Below are 23905 nucleotides of genomic sequence, written 5' to 3'. Positions count from 1 at the left end.
GTTGAGTATCTATCATATCCAAACAATGACATTTGAGAGCTGGTGTTGATATGTAGCAAAATAAAGTCCTTTATTTCACAAGATGCGAACTAAGATGTCAGAAAGAGAATGCGGTCTGTAGTGTGTTTGAATTTATACCACACAAACTGCCCCACGGTATCTGTTGATAGTCCTCAAGCCATGGGAGCAGGAACCTTCGAATATTTGACACAGACTTGTTGCAGACTTTAAAATCATATTTTGGAGAAAAATGTTTTCACTCATACGAGCTTCAGGGGTTACAATTTACATCAGGGACAATCAGAAAAGAAGGTGGACTTCATTTCTTCTTCTGAATCTGTTGCATCAACATATCAGTCTGATGTTAAGAAGTAGACAGGGAGGCAAATGGGGAGAAAAAACAAAGTTACGATCATTTCACATTTATCCAGATCTAAAGATATGCTTTACTTATTTCCAATGTAAAGATAATTAATAACCTTCATAGTGTTCCTACTGACTACACCTGCGGGAAGTGCACCCAACTCCAGCTCCTCGGAGATCGCGTTAAGGAACTGGAGCTGGATGAACTTCGGATCATCCGGGAGGCAGAGGGGGTGATAGAGAGGAGTTAAAGGGAGGTAGCTACACCCAAAGTGCAGGACAAGAGTAGCTGGGTTACAGTCAGGGGAAGGAAAGGGAACAGACAGACAGTGCAGGAATCCCCTGTGACCGTTCCCCTTCAAAATAAGTATACCGCTTTGGATGCTGTTGCCGGGGGCGGGGGGGGGGGGGGGGGGGGGGGAGAAGGCCCTAGCGTCCAGGTCTCTGGCACTGAGCCTGGCACTGTGGCTCAGAAGGGAAGGGGGGAGAATAGAAAAGCGATAGTGATAGGAGACTCAATGGTTAGGGGAACGAACGAGACTCCCGGAAGGTATGTTGCTTCTCGGGTGCCAAGGTCAGGGATGTCTCAGATCGAGTCTACAGGAATCTACAGGAATCTTAAGGGGGAGCAACCAGAAGTTGTGGTGCACATTGGCACCAACGACATAGCTAAGAAAAGGGATGCGGATTTAAAAAGCTATTTTATGAAGTTATGCTGGAAGCTAAAGAGCAGGACGAGCAGAGTAGTAATCTCAGGATTGCTACCGGTGCCACGTACTAGTGAGACAAGGAAGAGAGAGCGACTGCAGCTGAACACGTGGCTACATGGCTGGTGCAGGAGGGAAGGCTTCAGATATGTAGATCATTGGGATACCTTCTGGGGAGGGTGGGACCTGTACATGAAGGACAGGTTGCACCTGAACTGGAAGGGCACCAATATCCTGGGCAGAAGGTTTGTTAGAGCTCTTCGTGAGGGTTCAAACTAGTTTGGCAGGGGGCTGGGAATCAGAGCTATGGATCAGAGGATAGGGTAGCTGTTGAACAGGCAGAAATAGTATGCAGCAAGTCTGTGAGGAAGGATAGACAGTTGATAGGGCAAAGTTGCAATCAGTGGGATGGGTTAAAGTGTGTCTGTTTCAATGCAAGGAGTGTCAGGAATAAGGGAGATGAACTTAGAGCATGGATCAGTACTTGGAACTACGATGTTGTGGCCATTACGGAGGCATGGATTTCACAGGGGAAGGAATGGTTGTTAAATGTTCCGAGGTTTAGATGTTTTAAAAAGAATAGGGAGGGAGATAAAAGAGGAGGGGAGTGGCATTGTTAATAAGAGAGTGCAGAAAAGGAGGTAGTTGAGGAGGGTTTGTCCACTGAGTCAGTATGGGTGGAAGTCAGAAACAAGAAAGGAGCAGTCACTTTATTGGGAGTTTTCTATAGACCCCCCAATAGCAGCAGAGAGATGGAGGAATGAATAATGAATGAATGAATATTGCTCATTGTCACAAGTAGGCTTCAAATGAAGTTACTGTGAAAAGCCCCTAGTCACTGCATCCTGGCGCCTGTTCGGGGAGGCTGGTACAGGAATTGAACCGTGCTGCTGGCCTGCCATGGTCTGCTTTCAAAGCCAGCGATTTAGCCCTGTGCTAAACCAGCCCCTGGATAGATTGGGCGGCAGATCTTGGAAAGGTGCAAGATAACAGAGTTGTTGTCATGGGTGATTTCAACTTCCCTGATATTGACTGGAACCTCCTGAGTTCAAATGGTTTCGATGGAGCAGATTTTGTCCGGTGTGTCGAGGAAGAATTCCTGACTCAATATGTAGATAGGCTGACTAGGGGGGAGGCCATATTGGATTTGGTGCTTGGCAATGAACCAGGCCAGGTCAGATGTCTCGGTGGGAAGGTATGGGAAGGTATTTAATTGGGGGAGGGGAAATTATACTGCTATTAGACAGGAGCGGAGGAGCATAAATTGGGAACAGATATTCTCAGGGAAATGCACAACAGTAATGTGGGGGTTGTTTAAGGAGCACTTGCTGCGAATGCTGGATAGTTTTGTCCCATTGAGACAAGGAAAGAATGGGAAGGTGAAGGAGCCTTGGATGACAAGAGAAGTGGAGCTTCTAGTCAAGAGGAAGAAGGAAGCTTACGTAAGGTTAAGGAAGCGAGGATCTGGCACGGCTCTAGAGGGTTACAAGCTAAACAGGAAGGAACTCAAAAATGGATTTAGGAGAGATAGAAGGATTGGGGGAAACCCCAAGGTGTTCTACGCTTATGTGAGAAATAAGAGGATGATCAGAGTGAGAGTAGGGCCGATAAGGGATAGTGAAGGGAACTTGTGCCTAGAGTCTGAGAAGGTAGAGGAGGCCCTAAATGAATATTTTGCTTCAGTATTCACTAGAGAGAAGGACCTTGTTGCTTGTGTGAACAGCGTGAACCAGGTTAATAGGCTCAAACAGGTTGATATTAGGAAGGAGGATGTGTGAAAATTTTGAAAAGCATCAGGACAGATAAGTCCTCTGGGCCAGAAGAATATACTCAAAGTTACTACGGGAAGCAAGGGAGGAGATTGCTGAGCCGGTGGCGATTATCTTTGCGTCCTCACTCTCCACTGGAGCAGTACCAGATGATTGGAGGGAGGCGAATGTTCTTCCCCTGTTCATGAAAGGGAATGGGGAAATCCCTGGGAATTACAGACCAGTCAGTCTTACATCTGTGGTGGGCAAAATACTGGAACGTATTCTGAGATAGGATTTATGATTATTTAGAAAAACATAGTTGGTTTTGTGAGGGGCAGGTCATGCCTCACAAGCCTCATTGAATTATTTGAGGATGTGATGAGCCGCATTGATGAAGGCCGGGCAGTGGATGTGGTGTATATGGATTTCAGTAAGGCATTTGAGAAGGTTTCCCATGGTAGGCTCATTCAGAAAATTAGCGGGCATGGGATACAGAGAAATTTGGCTGTCTGGATACAGAATTAGCTGGCCAAAAGAAGGCAACGAGAGCTGGTGGATGGCAACGAAACAGAAAATGCTGGAAAATCACAGCAGGCCTGGCAGCATCTGTAGGGAGAGGAAAGAGCTAACGTTTCGAGTCAATGACTCTTTGTCAAAGCTAACAGACATAGAAAGTGGGAAATATTTTTACTGTGGAGTGAGAATGAAAGATGAGTCATAGCCACAGAAATCCAGGGAAACCGGGTGCTAATGGCCACAGAAACCAAGGGGGAAGAGTGCTAATGGCAGTCCCCAGAGAGGACAAAAGATGTGAAAGGCCAAACAGCAGAGAAACTAACATCAGAGGGTGAACTGTGATAGATGTAGATATGGGGGATGGGGAAGGGGGAAGCAAAGAGGAGAAAGGGTAAGGAAAGGTTGATAAGATGGGGGGGGGGGGGGGGGATGTTTGATATATATTAAGAAAGACAAGAAAGAGAGAAATGGTAAAAGACAGTTAAAATGAAATGGGATGAAAATAAATGGGTCAAGGTGGGGTAGAGCTAATCATCTGTTGTTGAATTCGATGTTCAGGCCGGAAGGCTGTAGCGTGCCTAACCGGAAGATGAGATGTTGTCCCTCCAGTTTGCGTTGCGCTTCACTGGAACATTGCAGCAGGCCAAGAACAGACATGTGGGCATGGGAGCAGGGTCTTTTGTTAAAATGGCAAGCAACAGGAAGGTCAGGGTCCTGAATGCGAACAGACCGAAGATGCTCAGCACAGCAATCACCCAGTCTGCGTTTGGTCTCTCCGATATAGAGGAGACCACATTGGGAGCAGCAAATGCAATGGACCAAATTGGAAGAGATGCAAGTGAAACGCTGCTTAACCTGGAATGAGTGTTTTGGGCCTGGGATGTTAAGCATGGAAGAGGTAAAGGGGCAGGTGTTACACCTTTTACGATTGCCTGGGAAGGTGCCATGAGTGATGGGAGAGGTACTGGGTATGGTAGAGGAGTGGACGAGATTATCTCAGAGGGAACGGTCTCTGTGGAATGCTGACAGAGGCAGTGAATGGATCATGCTGGAATTAGCGAAAATGGCGGAGGATTATGCTTTGCATACGGAGGCTGGTAGGATGAAATGGGAGAATGAGGGGGACTCTATCCTTGTTCTGGGAGGGAGGGGAGGGAGCGAGGGCAGTGGCATGGGAGATGGGCCACACACTGTTGAGGGCCCTGTCAACAACTAGATGGGAAATCACGGTTGAGGAAGAAGGAACACATTTTATAGAACATAGAACAGTACAGCACAGAACAGGCCCTTCAGCCCTCAATGTGCCGAGCCATGATCACCCTACTCAAACCCACGTATCCACCCTATACCCGTAGCCCAACAACCCCCCCCCTTAACCTTACATTTATTAGGACACTACGGGCAATTTAGCATGGCCAATCCACCTAACCCGCACATCTTTGGACTGTGGGAGGAAACCGGAGCACCCGGAGGAAACCCACGCACACAGGGGGAGGACGTACAGACTCCACACAGACAGTGACCCAGCCGGGAATCGAACCTGGGACCCTGGAGCTGTGAAGCATTGATGCTAACCACCATGCTACCCTGCTGCCCCAAAGCACCTTTTCAAAGCACCATTTTGGAAAGTGGCAACATCGTAACAAATGCGACGGAGGCGAAGGAGTTGAGAGAAAGTGGAGTCCTTACAGGGTGTAGGGTGCGAAGAGCTGTAGTCCAGATAGCTATGGGAGTTAGTGGGCTTGTAGCGGATATTAGTAGATAGATAGGGGCAGCAGGGTAGCATGGTGGTTAGCATAAATGCTTCACAGCTCCAGGGTCCCAGGTTCGATTCCCGGCTAGGTCACTGTCTGTGTGGAGTCTGTACGTCCTCCCCGTGTGTGCGTGGGTTTCCTCCGGGTGCTCCGGTTTCCTCCCACAGTCCAAAGATGTGCGGGTTAGGTGGATTGGCCATGCTAAATTGCCCGTAGTGTCCTAATAAAAGCAAGGTTAAGGGGGGGTTGTTGGGTTACAGGTATAGGGTGGATACGTGGGTTTGAGTAGGGTGATCATGGCTCGGCACAACATTGAGGGCCGAAGGGCCTGTTCTGTGCTGTACTGTTCTATGTTCTATGTCTATTGCCGGAAATGGAGACAGAAAGATCAAGGAAGGGAAGGGAGGTGTCTGAGATGGACCAGGTGAAAATGATGGAGGGGTGGAAACTGGAAGCGAAGCGAAGTGCATTCCGGGAAGCAGGGAGAAAACCAGGGAGCACCTTGGGAAGGTAGGTGATATTAAATTCTTACCCCCAGGTTCCAGCGGCCTTCATTTTCGGGAGCGGGGGAGAGAGAGAGAGAGAGACACAGCCGGGGAGCAGCTTGGGGACAGGTAAGTGATAAATATTCTGCGGTTCTGAGTGATCCGACTGCGGGGGGGGGGAAACTGAAAAGTGACGTCACAGGAAAGCTGTGACCTGATTGGCTGGTAGGGAATCTGCACTAAATTTAAAAATTAAACATTGTTCAACTAATTAAACATAATTAATTAATTACTTAATCATAATTTAGAGGGGTATCTAAGCCAGAGACCGGAGAGTACTGTATTTAGCATTTACATTTATAGCAGAAATCTAGTGCTAGGAAACATATAGTTAACAGTAACTTTTTTAAAAAATTTATTTTTAAATTAAATTTACTAATTAATTGACGCAATGTCAATTAGAGGGGTGCAGTGCTCTGACTATGACATTTGGCAGGTCTGGGAGGCTTCCAGCATCCAGGATGGCTTCATCTGCAGAAAGTGCACCCAACTGGAGCACCTCACAGACCACATGGTTTGGTTGGAGCAGCAGTTGGATGCACTTAGAGCATGCAGGTGGCGGAGAGCGTCATTGATAGCAGTTATATAAATATGGTCACACCCAAGGTGCGGGCAGAGAAATGGGTAACCACCAGAAGGGGCAGGCAGTCAGTGCAGGAATCCCCAGTGGTTGTCCAGGCAGTCAGTGCAGGAATCCCCAGTGGTTGTCCAGGCAGTCAGTGCAGGAATCCCCAGTGGTTGTCCAGGCAGTCAGTGCAGGAATCCCCTGTGGTTATCCAGGCAGTCAGTGCCGGAATCCCCAGTGGTTGTCCAGGCAGTCAGTGCAGGAATCCCCAGTGGTTGTCCAGGCAGTCAGTGCAGGAATCCCCTGTGGTTGTCCAGGCAGTCAGTGCAGGAATCCCCAGTGGTTGTCCAGGCAGTCAGTGCAGGAATCCCCAGTGGCTGTCCCCCTCTCGAACAGGTATACCCCTTTGGATACTGTCGGGGGGGATAGCCTATCAGGGGAAAACAGCAGCAGCCAGAGTAGTGGCACCACGGCTGGTTCTGATGTTCAGCAGGGAGGGTCAAGGCGCAGAAGAGCAATAGTCATAGGAGGCTCTATAGTCAGGGGCACAGATAGGCACTTCTGTGGACGTGAAAGAGACTCCAGGATGGTATGTTGCCTCCCTGGTGCCAGGGTCCAGGAAATCTCAGAACAGGTAGCGGGCATCCTGAAGGGGGCAAACAGGCAGAGGTCGTGGTACATATTGGTACTAACGACATAGGCAGGAAGGGGGATGAGGTCTTGCAGCAGGAGTTCAGGGAGCACGGCAGAAAGTTAAAAGACAGGACGTCAAGGGTTGTAATCTCGGGATTACTCCCTGTGCCACGTGCCAGTGAGGCTAGAAATAGGTAGAGCAGCTAAAGAGCTGGTGTAGGAGGGAGGGTTTCCATTATCTGGACCACTGGGAGCTCTTCCGGGGCAGGTGTGAACTGTATAAGAAGGACGGGTTGGATCTAAACTGGAGAGGCATAAATACCCTGGCCGCAAGGTTTGTTAGTGTTATATGGGAGGGATTAAACTAGTATGGCAGGGAGGTGGGTAACGGAGCAATAGGTCAGAAGGTGAAAGCATTGAAACAATATATAGATAGTCCAACTAGGGAAGGGGCTGTACTGGACCTGGTATTGGGGAATGAGCCCGGCCAGGTGGCGGAAGTTTCAGTAGGGGAGCATTTCGGGAACAGTGACCACAATTCATTAAGTTTTAAAGTGCTGGTGGACAAGGATAAGAGTGGTTCTAGGGTGAATGTGTTAAATTGGGGAAGGCTAATTATAACAACATTAGGCGGGAACTGAAGAACATATGGTTGGGGGCAGATGTTTGAGGGTAAATCAACATTTGACATGTGGGAGGCTTTCAAATGTCAGTTGAAAGGAATTCAGGACCGGCATGTTCCTGTGAGGAAGAAGGATAAATATGGAAAGTTTCGCGATCCTTGGACAACGAGAGATATTGTAGATCTCGTCAAAAAGAAAAAGGAGGCTTTTGTCAGGGCTAGAAGGCTGGGAACAGACAGAGCCTGTGTGGAATATCAGGAAAGTAGGAAGGAACTTAAGCAAGGAGTCAGGAGGGCTAAAAGAGGTCACGAAAAGTAATTGGCAAATAGGGTTAAGGAAAATCCCAAGGCTTTTTACATGTACAGAAAAAGCAAGAGTGTAGCCAGGGAAAGGGTTGGCCCACTGAAGGACAGGGGAGGGAATCTATGTGTGGAGCCAGAGGAAATGGGTGAGGTACTAAATGAATACTTTGCATCAGTATTCACCAATGAGAAAGAATTGGTGAATGTTGAGTCTGGAGAAGGTTGTGTAGATAGCCTGGGTCACATTGAGATCCAAAAAGATGAGGTGTTGGGCGTCTTGAAAAATATTATGGTGGATAAGTCCCCAGGGCCTGATGGGATTACCCCAGAATACTGAAGGAGGCTAGACAGAAAATTGCTGAGGCCTTGACAGAAATCTTTGGATCCTCACTGTCTTCAGGTGATGTCCCGGAGGACTGGAGAATAGCCAATGTTGTTCCTTTGTTTAAGAAGGGTAGCAAGGATAATCCAGGGAACTACATGCCGGTGAGCCTTGAGTCAGTGGTGGGGAAATTACTGGAGAGAATTCTTCGAGACAGGATCTACTCCCATTTGGAAGCCAGTGGTCGTATTAGCGAGAGGCAGCACAGTTTTGTGAAGGGGAGGTTCTGTCTCACTAACTTGATAGAGTTTTTCAAGGAGATCACAAAGATAATTGATGCAGGTAGGGCAGTGGATGGTGTCTTTATGGACTTCAGTAAGGCCTTTGACAGGCAGCACGGTGGCGCAGTGGGTTAGCCCTGTTGCCTCACGGCGCCGAGGTCCCAGGTTCGATCCCAGCTCTGGGTCACCGTCTGTGTGGAGTTTGCACATTCTCCCCGTGTTTGCGTGGATTTCGCCCCCACAACCCAAAGATGTGCAGGCTAGGTGGATTGGCCATGCTAAATTGTCCCTTAATTGGAAAAAATGAATTGGGTACTCTTAAATTTATTTTTTTTAAAGGAAGGCCTTTGACAAGGTCCCTCATGGCAGATTGGTACAACAAGTGAAGTCACATAGGATCAGAGCTGGCAAGATGCATACAGAAATGGCTAGGTCATAGAAGGCAGAGAGCAGCAATAGCAGGGTGCTTTTCTGATTGGAGGGTTGTGACTAGTGGTGTTCTGCAGGGATCAGTTCTGGGACCTTTTGCTGTTCATAGTATATATAAATGATTTGGAGGAAAATGTAACTGGTCTGATTAGTAAGTTTGCAGACGACCCAAAGGTTGGTGGAATTGCGGATAGCGATGAGGACTGTCAGAGGATACAGCAGGATTTAGATCATTTGGAGACTTGGGCGGTGAGATGGCAGATGGAGTTTAATCCGGACAAATGTGAGGTAATGCATTTTGTAAGGTCTAATACAGGTAGGGATATACAGTGAATGGTAGAACCCTCAAGAGTATTGACTGTCAGATAGATCTTGGTGTACAGGTCCACAGGTCACTGAAAGGGGCAACACAGGTGGAGAAGGCAGTCAAGAAGGCATACGGCATGCTTGCCTTCATTGGCCTGAGCATTGAGTATAAGAATTGGCAAGTCATGTTGCAGCTGTATAGAACCTTAGTTAGGTCACACTTGGAGTATAGTGTTCAATTCTGGTCACCACACCACAGGAAGATGTGGAGGCTTTAGAGTGCAGAAGAGATTTACCAGGATGGTGCCTGGTATGGAGGGAATTAGCTATGAGGAGAGGTTGAATAAACTTGGTTTGTTCTCACTGGAACGAAGGAGATTGAGGGGCGACCTGATAGAGGTCTACAAAATTATGAGGGCATAGACAGAGTGGATAGTCAGTGACTTTTTCCCAGGGTAGAGGGGTCAATTACTTGGGGGCATAGGTTTATGGTGTGAGGGGCAAGGTTTAGAGGAGATGTACAAGGTAAGTTTTTTACACAGAGGGTAGTGGGTGCCTGGAACTCGCTGCCGGAGGAGGTGGTGGAAGCAGGGACGATAGTGATGTTTAAGGGGCATCTTGACAAATACATGAAAAGGATGGGAATAGAGGGATACGGATCACGGAAGTGTCGAAGATTTTAGTTTAGATGGGCAGCATGGTCGGCGTGGGCTTGGAGGGCCGAAGGGCCTGTTCCTGTGCTGTACGTTTGTTTGTTCTTTGTTCTTTGATGAGGTTTTACAGGTCAGGGTGAGAGCATGAAGCGGCACCAAAATAGTCATCAATGTATCGGTAAAGGAGTTGTGGGAGGGGGCCCGGGTAACCTGGAACCAGGTATGTTCCACATACCGCATACAAAGGCAAACGTAGCTAGGACTCATGCGGGTACCCATTGCTACACCTTTGATTTGGAGAAAGTGGGATGAGTTAAAGGAGAAGTTGTTGAGAGATAGAACAAATTCAGCCAGGCGGAGAAGAGTGGTGGTGAATGGGAATTGTCCAGGACTCTTTTCGAGAAAGAAGCGAAGAGCTCTCAGGCCATCCTGGTGTGGGATGGAGGTGTAGAGAGATTGCACATTCATGGTGAATAGAATGTGGTTAAGGCCTGCGAACTGGAAGCTGGAAGTGGATGGAAAGTATTCTGCCTGGAGGTCTGTGGTGAATCACAGTAGCGTAATTCGCACTGTATTACACATATTGTACTATGTCCCTGTAAGCTCGGCACACGAGCAGTTGCGCTGCTCTGCCACAAGGGGGAGATGCACTGGGAGTGTACGGGAGTTTGTACTGGGCTCCACCCACGGCTCCTCCTCCTTACCGGAAGTATAAAGGTTGATGCTGAGAGCCTGCCTGCCAGTTCACCTGGAGTTCATCTTGTCACAGGCAGGCTCTGTTGTAAGACGATTAAAACCACTGTTCACTTCTAACCACGTGTCGCATGAATTGATGGTCTCATCAAGGTCGGTGCCAAGTGGTGTCCTGCAGGGATCTTTTCTGGGATCTCTGCTCTTTGTGGTTTTTATAAATTACATGGATGAGGAATGTAAGAAGTCTTACAACACCAGGTTAAAGTCCAACATGTCCGTTTCAAACACTAACTTTTGGAGCACTGCTCCTTCCTCAGGTGAATCATTCACCTGAGGAAGGAGCAGTGCTCTGAAAGTTAGTGTTTGAAACTGACATGTTGGACTGTAACCTGGTGTTGTAAGACTTCTTACTGTGCTCACCCCAATCCAACACCGGCATCTCCACATCTTGGATGAGGAAGTGGAAGGGTGGGTTAATAAGTTTGCCGATGACATGAAGATTGGTAGCATAGTAGATAGTGTTGAGGGCTGTTGCAATAGGTTACAACAGGACATTGACAGGATGCAGAGCTGGGCTGAGAAGTGGCAGATGGAGTTCAATCTAGATAAATGTGAAGTGGTTAATTTTGGGAGGTCGGATTTGAATGCTGAATACAGGTTAAAGGCAGGATTCTTAGAAATGTGAAGGAACTGAAGGATTTTGGGATCCACGAACATAGATCTCTCAAAGTTGCTACCCAGTTTGATAGGGTTGTTAAGAAGGCGTATGGTGTGTTGGCTTTCATTAACAGGGGGATTGAGTTGAAAAGCTGCACGGTTTTGCTACAGCTTTATAAAACCCTGGTTTACCACACTTGGAATATTGTGTCCAGTTCTGTGCCTCACTATAGGAAGGATGTGGATGCTTTGGAGAGGGTAAAGATGGAGATTTACCAGGATGCTGCCTGGACTGGAGGGCATGTCTTATGAAGAAAGATTGAGGGAGCTAGGGCTTTTCTCATTGGAGCGAAGAAGGAAGAGAGGTAACATGATAGAGGTGTACAAGGTGATGAGAGACATGGATAGACTGGATAGCCAGAGACTTTTCGCCAGGGTGGAAGTGGCTGTCACAAGGGGACATAATTTTCAGGTGATTGAAGGAAGGTATAGTGGAGATGTCAGAGGTCGGTTCTTTACACAGAGAGTGGTGGGTGTGTGGAATGCACTGCCAGCAGAGGTGGTGGTGTCAGACTCATTAGGTTAATTTAAGCGACTCTTGGACAGGCACATGGACAGCAGTAAATTGAAGGGGTGTAGGTTAGGTTGATCTTAGATTAGGATAAATGGCCGGCACAACATCGTGGGCTGAAGGGCCTGTACTGTACTGTACTGTGCTATGTTGTTCTATGTTCTATGTTCTAAGATACTTCCAACCCATGCATGCCCACAGTTCTATATGATAACTATTCTTGTTTCAGGCATAACCTTCAGGGCTAGAATCACATGAACATCAGCAACACGGGGGCGGCACAGTGGGGCACAGTGGTTAGCACTACTGCCTCACAGCTCCAGGGTCCCGGTTCAATTCCGGCCTTGGGTGACTGTCTATGTGGAGTTTACACTTTCTACCTGTGTCTGCGTGAGTATCCTCCGGGTGCTCCGGTTTCCTCCCACAGTCCAAAGATGTGCAGGTTAGGTGGATTGGCCATACTAAATGTCCCCTTAGTGTCCAAAGGTTAGTTGGGGTTACTGGGTTACAGAGATAGGGTGGATGCTTGGGCTTAAGTAGGGTGCTCTTTTCAAGGGCAGGTGCAGACACGATGGGCCGAATGGCCTCCTTCTGCACTGTAAATTCTATGATTCTATGAACACACATAGAAACATAAGGCCGTTCAGCCCTTCGAGCCTGCTCTGCCATTCATTATGATCATGGCTGATCATTAAACTCAGTAACCCGTTCCCGCTTTCCTGCCATATCCTTTGATCCCTTTAGCCCCAAGTGCTATGTCTAACTCCTTCTTGAAAACATACAATGTTTTGACCTCAACTGCTTTCTGTGGCAGCAAATTCCATAGGCTCACCATTCTTTGGGTGAAGAAATTTCTCCCCATCTCAGTCCTAAATGGTCGACCCAGTATCCTTCGAATGTGCCCCCTGGTTCTGGAAATACCCTCCATCAGGAACATTCTTCCTGCTTCCACCTTGTCCAGTCCTGTTAGAATTTAATAGGCTTCTTTGAGATCCCCCCTCATTCTTCTAAACTCCAGCGAATAGAACCCTAACCAACGCAATCTCTCCTTATACATCAGCCCTGCCATCCCAGGAATCATCCAGGAAAACCTTCACTGCACTCCCTCTAGAGGAATAATATCCTTCCTCAGGTAGGGAGGCCAAAACTGCACACAATATTCAAGCTGTGGCCCCTCCAAAGCCATGTATAATTGCAGCAAGAAATCCCTGCCCCTGGATTCGAATCCTCTCGCTATAAAGATCAACATTCCATTTCTCTTAACTAAAAACACATAATGCTGGACAATCTCAGCAGCGTGACAGCATCTGTGGGAAGAGAACGGAGCTAACATTTGAGTTTAGATGACTGACAAAGATTCTGCCACTCTTTTCCAAGTGCACGGCAATAAAATCTTTGATAATGGACTCCAGAATTTTTCCCACTACTGACATCGGACTGACTGGTTGAGAATTCCCATTTTTCTTTCCACTTCCCATTTTAAATAGTGGGCTACATTTGCTGCCAACCAATGTGTAGGAACTGTTGCAGAGTCTGTAAAATCTTGGAAGATGATCACCAATACATCCATGATTACGAGGGTCACCTACTTAAGTACCCCTGGGATGTAGATTATCAGGCCCTGGGGATTTATCAGCCTTCAATCCCATCAATTTCCCCTACACTATTTCCCTCTTAATACTGATTTCCTGCAGTTCTTCCCTCTCACTAAACCCTGCATTCCCCAACATTTCTGGTATCTTATTTGTGTCCTCCATTGTGAAGACTGAACCAAAGTATGTGTTTAGTCGCTCAGCCATTTATTCGTTCTCCATTATAAATTCCACTGTTGTTGACCGTAAGGGACCTACATTTGTCTTCACCAACCCTGTTCTCTTCACATACCTATGGAAATTTTAACAGTCAGTGTTTATGTTCCCTGCATGTTCCTCTATGTTCCTCTTCTTGATCAATTCCTTGGCAGTTCTTTGGCTATCTATATGTTTTCACAGAATGACAAGGCACAAAGGGAGGTGATACAGCTATGCTGGTTCTATGAAAGAGCCGCCAATTATTCTCATCCCATCTCTTTCTGTATGCAGCCTCTTTTTTCCCCCTTTTCAAGTACTTATTAATTCCCTTTTAAAGGTTATTATTGCATCTGCTTCCACCACCTTTTCAGACAGTGCACATCACAGCATAACTGCAGACCAGGTTAGGTGGATCGGCCATGCTAACATTGCCCCTAGTGTCCAAAGATGTGCAGGTTAAGTGGGGTTACCGGGATAGGGTGGGGGATTGAGCCTTCGTAAGGTGCTTTTCACAGGGTCAGTGCAGACTCAATGGACCGAATGGCTTCCTTCTGCACTGTAGGGAGTCTGTGGATAACAACTTGCAGCTTTTCCTGAGAACAAAGAACAAGAACATTACAGCAGTGGAGCAGGCCCATCGGAACCACCAAGCCTGCAGGGATCTAGATTCCTATTTAGACCTACTACTTATTGCCCAAACGATCTGTATCCCTCCATTCCCCAACTGTTTGTGTGTCTATCAAGAGATATCTTAAATGTTGTTGCTATCGTACCTGCCTTCACCACCTCCACTGGCAACGTGTTCCAGGCACCCACCACCCTCTGCGTGAAAAACTTTCCCCACACATCTCCCCCAAACTTTGTCTCCCTCACTTTGAACCTGTGCCCCCTTGTAATTAAGTCTTTCACCTTGGAAATAGCTTCTGACTATTCACCCTGTCTATACCTCTGGTAAAATTGTATACCTCAATCAGGACTCCCCTCAGCCTCCGTCTTTCCAAAGAAAACAGTACGAGTTTATTCAACCTCTCCTCAAAGCTAACACGTTCCAGACCAGACAAAAAACTCTATCAAGTTGGTAAGACATGACCTTCCCCACACATGTTGCCTATCACACTAACACGTCCGTTTGCTTCCAAATGTGAATAAATTCTGTTCCTAAGTATCTTCTCCAACAGCTTCCCCACCAATGATGTCAGGCTCACCAGCCTGGATTATCCCTGCTTCCCTCCTTAAACAAAGGGACAACATTGGTTATTCACCAGTCCTCTGGAACCTCACCTATGGTCAAAGATGATACAAAGATATCTGTTAAGGCCCTCAGCTGTTTCCTCTCTTGCCTCTCCCAGCAACTTGGGATGTATCCCATCCAGCCCTGGGGACTTGTCTACCTTAATGCATTTTAAGATACCCAACAATTCCTCCCTCATTATGCTGACATGTTCCAGAGTATTCACACATCCATCCCTAACCTCGATGTCCGTTATGTCCCTCTCCTTGGTGAATACTGATACAAAGTACTCATTAGAAATCTCACCCACTTCCTCTGACTCCACGCATCACTTCCCTTCTTTGTCCTTGAGTGGACCTCTTCTTTCCCTCGCTACCCTCTTGCTCCTTATATATGTATAAAAGGCCTTGGAATTTTCCTTGACCCTGCTTGCCAATTACATTTCATGGCCTCTTTTAGCCCTCCTAACTCCCCATTTGCATTTGTTCCTACTTTCCCTATATTCTTCAAAAGCCCCTCTGTTTTTAGTTGCTTAGACCTTATGGATGCTTCCTTCTTTCTTTTTGATTAGTCTCGCAATATCCTCTGTCACCCCTGGTTCCCTAATCCTGCCATTTCTGTCCTTCATTTTCACAGGGAGATGCCTGTCCTTCACTCTAATCTACTGGTCTTTAAAAGACTCCCACATATCAAGTGTGGACTTATTGGAGGAAGCTTCCGCTATTTGGGAATCCAGGTGGCACGGGAATGGGAGCTGTTACATAAAATAAATTTGACCCTGCTAGTGGAACAAATGAAGGAGGACATTCGAAGGTGGGACATGCTCCCGCTGTCACTGGCGGGGAGGGTACAGACCGTGAAAATGACGGTCCTCCGGGATATTTCTGTTTGCTTTCCAGTGCCTCCCCATCTTTATCCCAAAGGCCTTTTTTAAACGGGCAAATAAGGAGTTTCTGGTTTTGTGTGGGCGGGTAAAACCCTGCGAGTGAAGTAAGTGCTGCTGGAGCGCAGTCGGTGGGGAGGATGGGTTGGCACTGCCAAACTTCAGCAACTATTACTGGGCAGCAAACATAGCCATGATTAGGGAGTGGGTAGTGGGTGGGTGGGGGGGTGGGGGAAGGGTGTCGGTGTGGGAGCAAGTGGAGGCGACATCGTGTAAGGACACAAGTCTGGGGGCATTAATAATGGCACCTCTGCCATTCCCGCCGGCCTGATACTCCACAAGCCTGGTGGTAGTCGCGGCCCTGAGAGTCTGGGGGCAGTGGAGGAAATATAGGAGAGCGGAGGGAGCATCGGTCTGGACCCCGATTTGTAACAATCATCGGTTTGTTCCGGGGAGGCTGGATGGGGGGTTTCGGAGATGGCAGAGAGCAGGGATTGAGAGGATGGGAGATCTATTTATTGATGGGAGCATTCCTGTTTATAGGATTTGGAGGAGAAGTTCGAATTGCCGGGAGGGAATGGGTTTTGATATCTGAAGATAAGAGATTTTGTCCGAAGGCAGGTTTCGACCTTCCCGCTCCTACCGCCACAGGGGATATAGGGCAGGGTAGTTTCTAGAACGGGGGTTGGGAGAGGGGAAAGTCTCAGATATCTATAAAGAACTCATGGAGTCGGAGGTAACTCAGATAGAGGAGCTAAAGCGTAAATGGGAAGACGAGCTCGGGGGGCAGATAGAGGTGGGTCTGTGGGTGGATGCTTTGAGCAGAGTCAATACGTCCTCTTCATGTGCCAGGCTCAGCCTGATACAATTCAAGGTGGTTCACCGGGCACACATGACAGTGGGCTGGATGAGCAGGTTTTTTGGACTAGAGGACAGGTGTGTGAGGTATGCGGGAGGGCCAGCAAACCATGTCCATATGTTCTGGGCATGTCCGAAGCTGAGGGGATGCTGGCAGGGATTTGCCGAGGCCATGTCCACGGTGCTAAAAACAAGGGTGGTGCCGAGTCTGGAGGTGGCGATTTTTGGAGTGTCGGCAGATCCGGGAGTCCACGGGTTGAGAGAGGCTGGCGTTTTGGCCTTTGCCTCCTTGGTAGCCCGGAGACGGATATTGCTAGTGTGGAGGGACTCGAAGCTCCCGAAATCAGAGATCTGGGTTAGTGACATGGCCGGGTTTCTCAGACTTGAGAAAATTAAGTTCGCCTTAAGAGGGTCAATGCTCGGGTTCGTCTGGAGGTGGCAGCCGTTTGTCGACTTCTTCGGGGAAAATTAACTGTCAGCAGAAGCAATAAGATGGGTTATGCACTATGTTTATAACTGTATTTGTACTGTTTACTGTTATTATAAAATTATAAATACCTTAATAAAACGTTTTACACAAAAAAATTGTGGATTTATCCTCAAACAGCCGCTCCCAATTCACATTATTCTGCTCTTGCCGAATTCTGTTGTCGTTAGCTTTCCCCCAATTTAGCACCCTCACTTGAGGCCACTCTTGTCCTTATCTTCTATGATTCTTTTGCCAATTACCTTAAACCTGCTCTGAGACCACCACTGGAATCATTTTTCCTGTATTTACTCCAAAACCCTCCCATTTTAAACATGTGCGATAAATCTCTCTTTAGCCTTCTCCGCTGTACTGAAAACAATCCCAATTTCTTCGGACTTTCCACCCAACTGCAGCCCTTTCTCAACACAACCCTGTGAAGCTTGTGGGTTTGTGCAGTACAAACTCACGGTGAATCCGGGTTTCTTCATTAATCCTTCTCTTATGAGCAAAGCGCAGTTAGAAACCTTTACACATTTTAGAAATGAGTTTGCTTTCGCAAGTCACTATGTTTATTTCCTCAACCAGTAAGAATTTTAAAATTACCACAATGCTCCTTATAACATCTTTACGGGGACTTCCCAGGGATAAGCAACCGTCTCCTCGACATAACTTGATTTCTTCTGAAACCTGGGGAATAAGAAGAAACATTCAATTGGACTTTTCCAATCACTTCTCACCCTTAGTTTAGTTCTCCCCTCAACCCCCCTACGCACTTTTAAAAATAAGTAGTTATCTCCTGCTCCTCGGGCCGCACGGTAGCACAGTGGTTAGCACAGTTGCGTCACAGCTCCAGGGTTCCAGGTTCGATTCCCGGCTGGGTCACTGTCTGTGCGGAGTCTGCACGTTCTCCCCGTGTCTACATTGGTTTGCTCCAGGTGCTTCGGTTTCCTCCCACAGTCCAAAGATGTGCAGGTTAGGTGGATTGGACGTGCTAAATTGCCCTTAGTGTCCTAAAAAAGGTTAGGTGGGGCTGCTGGGTTACGGGGATAGGGTGGAGGTGTGAGCTTAAGTGGAGTGCTCTTTCCAGGGGCCGGTGCAGACTCGATGGGCCGAATGGCCTCCTTCTGTGCTGTAAATTCTATGATTCTTTGTGTTTTTTTATTCTTTCATGGGATCACACCCACATCCCGTAAATGAATAAATTAATGAATTAATATGGGCATCAGTGGCAAGGTCAACACTTGTTGCCCTGGAACTGAGTGGCTTTCTGGGCCACATACAAGATCTGTTAAGAGTCCACCATATTGATGTGGGTCTGGAGTCACATGTAGGCCAGGCCAGGTAAGGACGGAAGATTTCCTTCCTTAAAGGACATTAGTGAACAAGCTTTTTCACAACAATTGATGATGGTTTCATGCTCACCATTACTGAGACTAGCTCTATATTCCAAATGAATTAATTGAACTTACATTCTACCAGTTGTCATGGTGGGATTTGAACCTGTGTCCCCAGAGCAGTACGCCCAGAGCTTTTGGATTGCGGGTCCAGTGACATTACCACTAGGTCACCATCTCCCCCACCATATACAGTCAAACAACATCAGCATCACATCCCAAATTCATGACCTCCATTGGCTTGGGGTACCAGAAGGATAAGAGTACCAGACTCATGGGGGATGCCATATCCTTTTTCCCACCGAAACATATGCCAGGCTGCCTTGGACATACATCAGCGTTTTGTCATCGTTATTTGGTCAAAATCTTGGAAGTCCTTACATTAACAACACTGTGGCATCATGTTTGACACCAGATTATACAGTTCAAGAACTAGGCACAGCACCTTCCCTTGTTTTTAATAAATTTAGAGTGCCTGATTAATTTTTTCCAATTAAGGGGCAATTTAACGTGGGCAATCCACCTACCTTGCAAATCTTTGGGTTGTGGGGGCGAAACCCATGCAAACACGGGGAGAATGTGCAAACTCCACACGGACAGTGTCCCAGAACTGGGATCGAACCTGGGACCTCGGTGCCGTGAGGCAGCAATGCTAACCACTATGCCTCCGTGCTGCCCTTCACCTTCCCGAGGGCAAGGAGGGAAAGGCAAAAATGTCACCCTTGCAAGCAATGCCCACAGAGAATCATTGAATAATGCTGCACAAAAAGAAGACTGTTCAGCCCATTGAGTCTTCACTGACCTTCCAAAAGAACACTCCATCCAGGCCCACATCCCCCCCCACTCCTCCCCCCTACCCCCCCCCCCCCCCCCCCCCGCCATATCCCCGCAACCTCGTACCCTAACCTGCACATCTTTGAACACTAAAGGAGCAATTTAGCATGGCCAATCCACCAAACCTGCACATCTTTGGACAGTGGGAGGAAACCGGAGCACCCAGTGGAAACCCACGCAAACATGGGGAAAACATGCAAACTTCACACAGACCATCATCTAAGGCCAGAACTTATATAAATGACTTGGATGAAGAAAGGTAGGGTTGCTAAATTTGCTGACGTCACAAAGATAGGTAGGAAAGTAAGTTGTGAAGAGGACGTAAGGAGGCTGCAAAGATATATATATATATATATATAGTTAAATGATTGGGAAAAGATATGACAAATAGGGTATAATGTGAAAAAGTGCGAAGTTGTCCATTTTGGCAGGAAGAATAAATGGTGAGAGATTGCAGAGCTCAGAGATGTAGAGGGATCCAGGTTAGTGCACGGCTACAGCAAGTTCTCAGACAGGTTAATAGAATGATATCATTTATTGTGAGGAAATTTCAACATGAAAGTAGTGAGAAATGCTTCAGTTTTACAGAGCACTAGTGAGGCCACATCTGGACTATGGTCTACAGTATTAGAATATAGAACATAGAACAGTACAGCACAGAACAGGCCCTTCGGCCCTCGATGTTGTGCCGAGAAATGATCACCCTACTCAAACCCACGTATCCACCCTATACCCGTAACCCAACAACCCCCCCTTAACCTTACTTTTTAGGACACTACGGGCAATTTAGCATGGCCAATCCACCTAACCCGCACATCTTTGGGCTGTGGAAGGAAACCGGAGCACCCGGAGGAAACCCACACACACACGGGGAGGACGTGCAGACTCCGCACAGACAGTGACCCAGCCAGGAATCGAACCTGGGACCCTGGAGCTGTGAAGCATTTATGCTAACCACCATGCTACCCTGCTGCCCCGATTTCTTTTTTTTTGCGCCGGTTTTCCACTTTTTCTTTTTTCCCTCTCTTTTTTTTTGTTGTTGTTGTTCCCCCTCCCGCTGCCCCTGTAGAGTCCGGCTGGGCGGCCGCTCTCCTACACTCTCCCACACATTGATCTCCTTATTTAAGGAAGGATGTCAATGGTTTAGAAGCAGTTCAGGGAAGGTTTACTTGACTAATTCCAGACTAATTCTTGACTAATTACTTGACTAATTGGCAGGATGTTTTATGAGAAAGGGTTGAACAGGCTGGGCTTGTATCAACTGGAAGTTAGAAGAGTAAGAGGTGACTTGATTGAAACAGTGAAGATCTTGAGGGGTGGAAAGGATGTTTCACCTTGTGGGAGAACCTGGAACTAGAAGTCACCGTCGCTCATTCCAGACAAAGATGAGGAAAAATTCTAACTCTCAGAAGGTTGTGAGTCTTTGGAACTCTGTTCTTGAAATATTTTTGAGGCAGAGGTAGATTCTTGATAAGCAAGGGGGTGAAAGATTATTGGGGGTAGGCAGGAATGTAGGGTTGAGGTTACAATCAGATTAGCCATGATCCCATTGAATTGTGCAGCAGGCTGGAAGGGCAGAGTGGCTCCAATGTTTGCATGTTCATTTGCATGTGTGGCTCCTTGAACAAATTAACAATTTGTCCTACTATTTTACTCTTAATCCATTGCCTGAGAATTAATTGCAAAAATAAATTCTACCTGGCACTGTGGCCAGGTGTAACAGATTTTTATCTTTCCATTTCAACATTTGAAACCTATAATATAAAAGAGAAATATTATTTCTGCACCTAAGTATGACTTAGAAACATATAAACACAGAAAATAGGTGCAGGAGGAGGCCCTTCGAGCCAACACCACCATTCACTATGATCACGGCCATGTCCAGCTCCCACTTGAATATATCCAAGAACTGGCCCCAACAGTTTTCCGTGGTAAAGAATTCCACAAGTTCACAACTCTCGGAGAGAAAACGTTCTTCCTCATCTCAGTCCTGAATGGCTTTCCCCTTATTCTTAGGTTGTGATCCCTAGTTCTGGGCGTCCCCAATGTCGGGAACATTCTTCCCACATCTAGCCTATCCAGGATTTTGTATGTTTCTATGAGATTCCCTCTCATTCTTCTTGCACTACACCAGCTTGAATCTCCCACATTGCGGAGACCAAACACATATAGGGTGATTATTCTGCTTACGAGATTCAGAATTTCCAGTCACCTGCCATTTTAACTCTCTATCCCACTCTGATCTCTGTCTCCTGCCTCCAACGTAGTTCCAATGACGCTGAATGAAAGCTGGTGAAACATCACCTCCTCTTCTGGTTAATAACTTTAAAACCTACTGGACTCAACATTGAGTTCAGTGGTACCAGATAATAACCACCAATTTTTTGTTCTGCGTTTGTTCTTTCCAGATTCTTGGGGGCTGCTGCTTTCATTTTTTCCTTCTTGTCCCATTATTGCTCTCCTTTTACCATCACCCCTTTCAACATTGAATCAGCCATCCTTTCCACCAGATCACAGACCTTTCCTTTTGTTCTCTATATCCCTCTTTTCTCTGGCTCTGTGCTTGCTCCTAATCCGTTTCCCAGTTCTGATCAAAGGTTACTGACCTGAAAAGTTAACTCTATTTCTCTTGCCACAGAGAATGGCCATTTCCAGAATTTTGTGTTTCTATTCCAGGATTTTTATAGAAGCATAGAATTTACAGTGCAGAAGGAGGCCATTCAGCCCATCGTGTCTGCACTGGCCCTTGGAAAGAGCAGCCTACTTAAGCCCCACGCCTCCACCCTATCCCCTTTAGCCTGGTAACCCAGTAACCCCACCTAACCATTTTGGACACTAAGGGGAATTCAGAATGGCCAATCCACCTAACCTGCACATCTTTGGACTGTGGGAGAAAACCGGAGCACCCGAAGGAAACCCACGCACACATGGGGAGAACGTGCAGACTCCACACAGACAGTGACCCAAGCCAGGAATCGAACCTGGGACCCTAGAGCTGTGAAGCAACTGTGCTAACCACACCGTGCTGCCGATCAACCTGTCGTTAAGTGATGATCTCTTAAGAGCATTAATTAGATGGCATATTTTAATCAATATTGACATTGAATGTGTTGCCCAAACCCGTTCTTGACTGGTATGTTCACATGAAGGAGTTGAGATTGTACAAAGTTTCAGAAAGGCAAATACAGTAGGACTCACCTCGGGAGACTGGGACAGGCTCAGTTCCCTCTTCCCTCCTGGATACCAACCATGAGACCAATGTTGGGCTCTGGAAAACTGGGTATTAACAATCAGTAGCAGAAAGATCAGGAAGAGCGCGTTTCTCTGGAAAGCCATGATGTAGCCACAGATGTAATTGCTGTGTCAGATGTACGAAACTGGTGAAAAACGAGACAGCCATTATGGTTGACAAGTTATGGAGAATATTTCTGACAGCACTGATAATTCAAGTAAGATCATTGAATAATACAGCACAGAAACAAACCATTTGGCCCATCCAGTCAGTGCTGGCTCTTACATGGAGAAATCCTGTTAGTTCCACCCTGCTGACTTCACCACACCTCCGCAATATTTCCTCCTTCAAGTGTCTATCCAATTCCCTGCTGAAGGCTAGTTTTCAAAACTATATCCACCACCCGACCAGAAAGCACATTCCAAATCCTAAACATTGGTTGCATAAAAAAAGTTTACTATCATGTCACCTGTTTCTCTTTGGTTCCTGACCCTTCAAACAAGGAAAGAATTCACTTATTTGCTCAACCAGAACATTTAAAAACACCTCTATCTAATCTCCTCCTAGCCTCCTATGCACCAAGGAAAATAACTCAAGATTTTCCAATCTATCCATGTACCTATAACCCCTCATTCCTGGAATCATTCGAGTAAATGTCTTCTGTACCCTCTCCAAAAGGAGCCTTCACCTCCTTTCTGGAATGTGGTACCCAGAACTGGATTGGGTGTAGCTGGGGCAGAACTAGTGTTTTATAAAACTTACGCATAACTTCCACGTCTATGCCTATATTTATAAAGACAAGAATCCAAGCATTATAAACCACATTGTTAGCCTGTCCCTTCTTCCTCTAGGATTTGTGCATAAACACACTCCACAAATATCCCCATCTTCAATAATGGGGGAGCGCAGCACATCAGTGCAAAAGACAAGGCTGAAACATTCACAACAATCTTCAGCCACGAGTGCCGAGTGGATGATCCATCTCGGGCTCCTCCAGACGTCCGCAGCATCGCAGGGGCCAGTTTTCAGTCAATTCGATTCACTCCACGTGATATCAAGAAACAGCTGAAAGCACTGGATACTGCAGTGGCTATGGGCCCCGACAATATTCCAGCAACAGTACTGAAGACTTGTGCCTCAGAACTTGCATTGCCCCCGGCCAAACTTCCAGAACAGCTACAAAATTGGCATCTACGACAATGTGGAAAATTGCTCAACTGTGTCCGTACAGGAAAAGCAAAACAAATCCGTAAGACCGTAAGACATAGGAGCAGAATTATTTTCTGATCCTTTCTCTGATATTTTCTCATCCCTATTCTCCTGCCTTCTCCCCATAACCCCTGATCCCCTTATAAATCAAGAACCTATCTCTCTCTGCCTTAAAGACACTCAGTGAATTGGCCTCCACAGCCTTCTGTGGCAAAGAGTTCCACAGATTCACCACCCTCTGGCTGAAGAAATTCCTCCTCACCTGTTTGAAAGGATCGTCCCTTTAGTCTGAAATTGTGTCCTCTGCTTCTACTTTTTCCTACAAGTAGAAACA

At 46.8% G+C, this 23905-nt stretch overlaps 1 protein-coding gene across 2 annotated transcripts; it reads right to left on the bottom strand.

Annotated features, from left to right (window-relative positions):
* Positions 1-48: 48 nt before the first annotated feature.
* gnrh2 (gonadotropin-releasing hormone 2) lies at positions 49-22510 on the bottom strand. Of its 2 annotated transcripts, XM_038793259.1 has the most exons (4): positions 22329-22510; positions 17506-17589; positions 13932-14054; positions 193-358 (listed from the first exon to the last, which is right to left on the bottom strand). In XM_038793259.1, the coding sequence occupies exons 1-3, from the start codon at positions 22464-22466 to the stop codon at positions 13971-13973; spliced, it is 306 nt and encodes a 101-aa protein (XP_038649187.1). In that variant the 5' UTR covers positions 22467-22510; the 3' UTR covers positions 193-358; positions 13932-13970. The 2 variants fall into 2 exon arrangements, with proteins under 2 accessions (XP_038649188.1, XP_038649187.1); XM_038793260.1 differs by lacking the exon at positions 13932-14054 and having other exon boundaries at positions 49-358.
* Positions 22511-23905: the final 1395 nt, after the last annotated feature.

The sequence above is a fragment of the Scyliorhinus canicula genome, chromosome 3 (genome assembly GCF_902713615.1).
Source record: "Scyliorhinus canicula chromosome 3, sScyCan1.1, whole genome shotgun sequence".
NCBI lineage: Eukaryota > Metazoa > Chordata > Chondrichthyes > Carcharhiniformes > Scyliorhinidae > Scyliorhinus > Scyliorhinus canicula.
This window is presented reverse-complemented; position numbering and strand designations above follow the sequence as displayed.

Coding starts and splice junctions, on each gene's coding strand:
- gnrh2 (XM_038793259.1), bottom strand. CDS start 22,466: ATGGCTTTCCAGAGAAACGCGCTCTTCCTGATCTTTCTGCTACTGATT. Junction 17,590..22,328: donor GCCTGTCCCAGTCTCCCGAG/GTGAGTCCTACT, acceptor CTTATTCCCCAG/GTTTCAGAAGAAATCAAGTT. Junction 14,055..17,505: donor ATGTTATAAGGAGCATTGTG/GTAATTTTAAAA, acceptor CTTTGTTCTCAG/GAAAAGCTGCAAGTTGTTAT.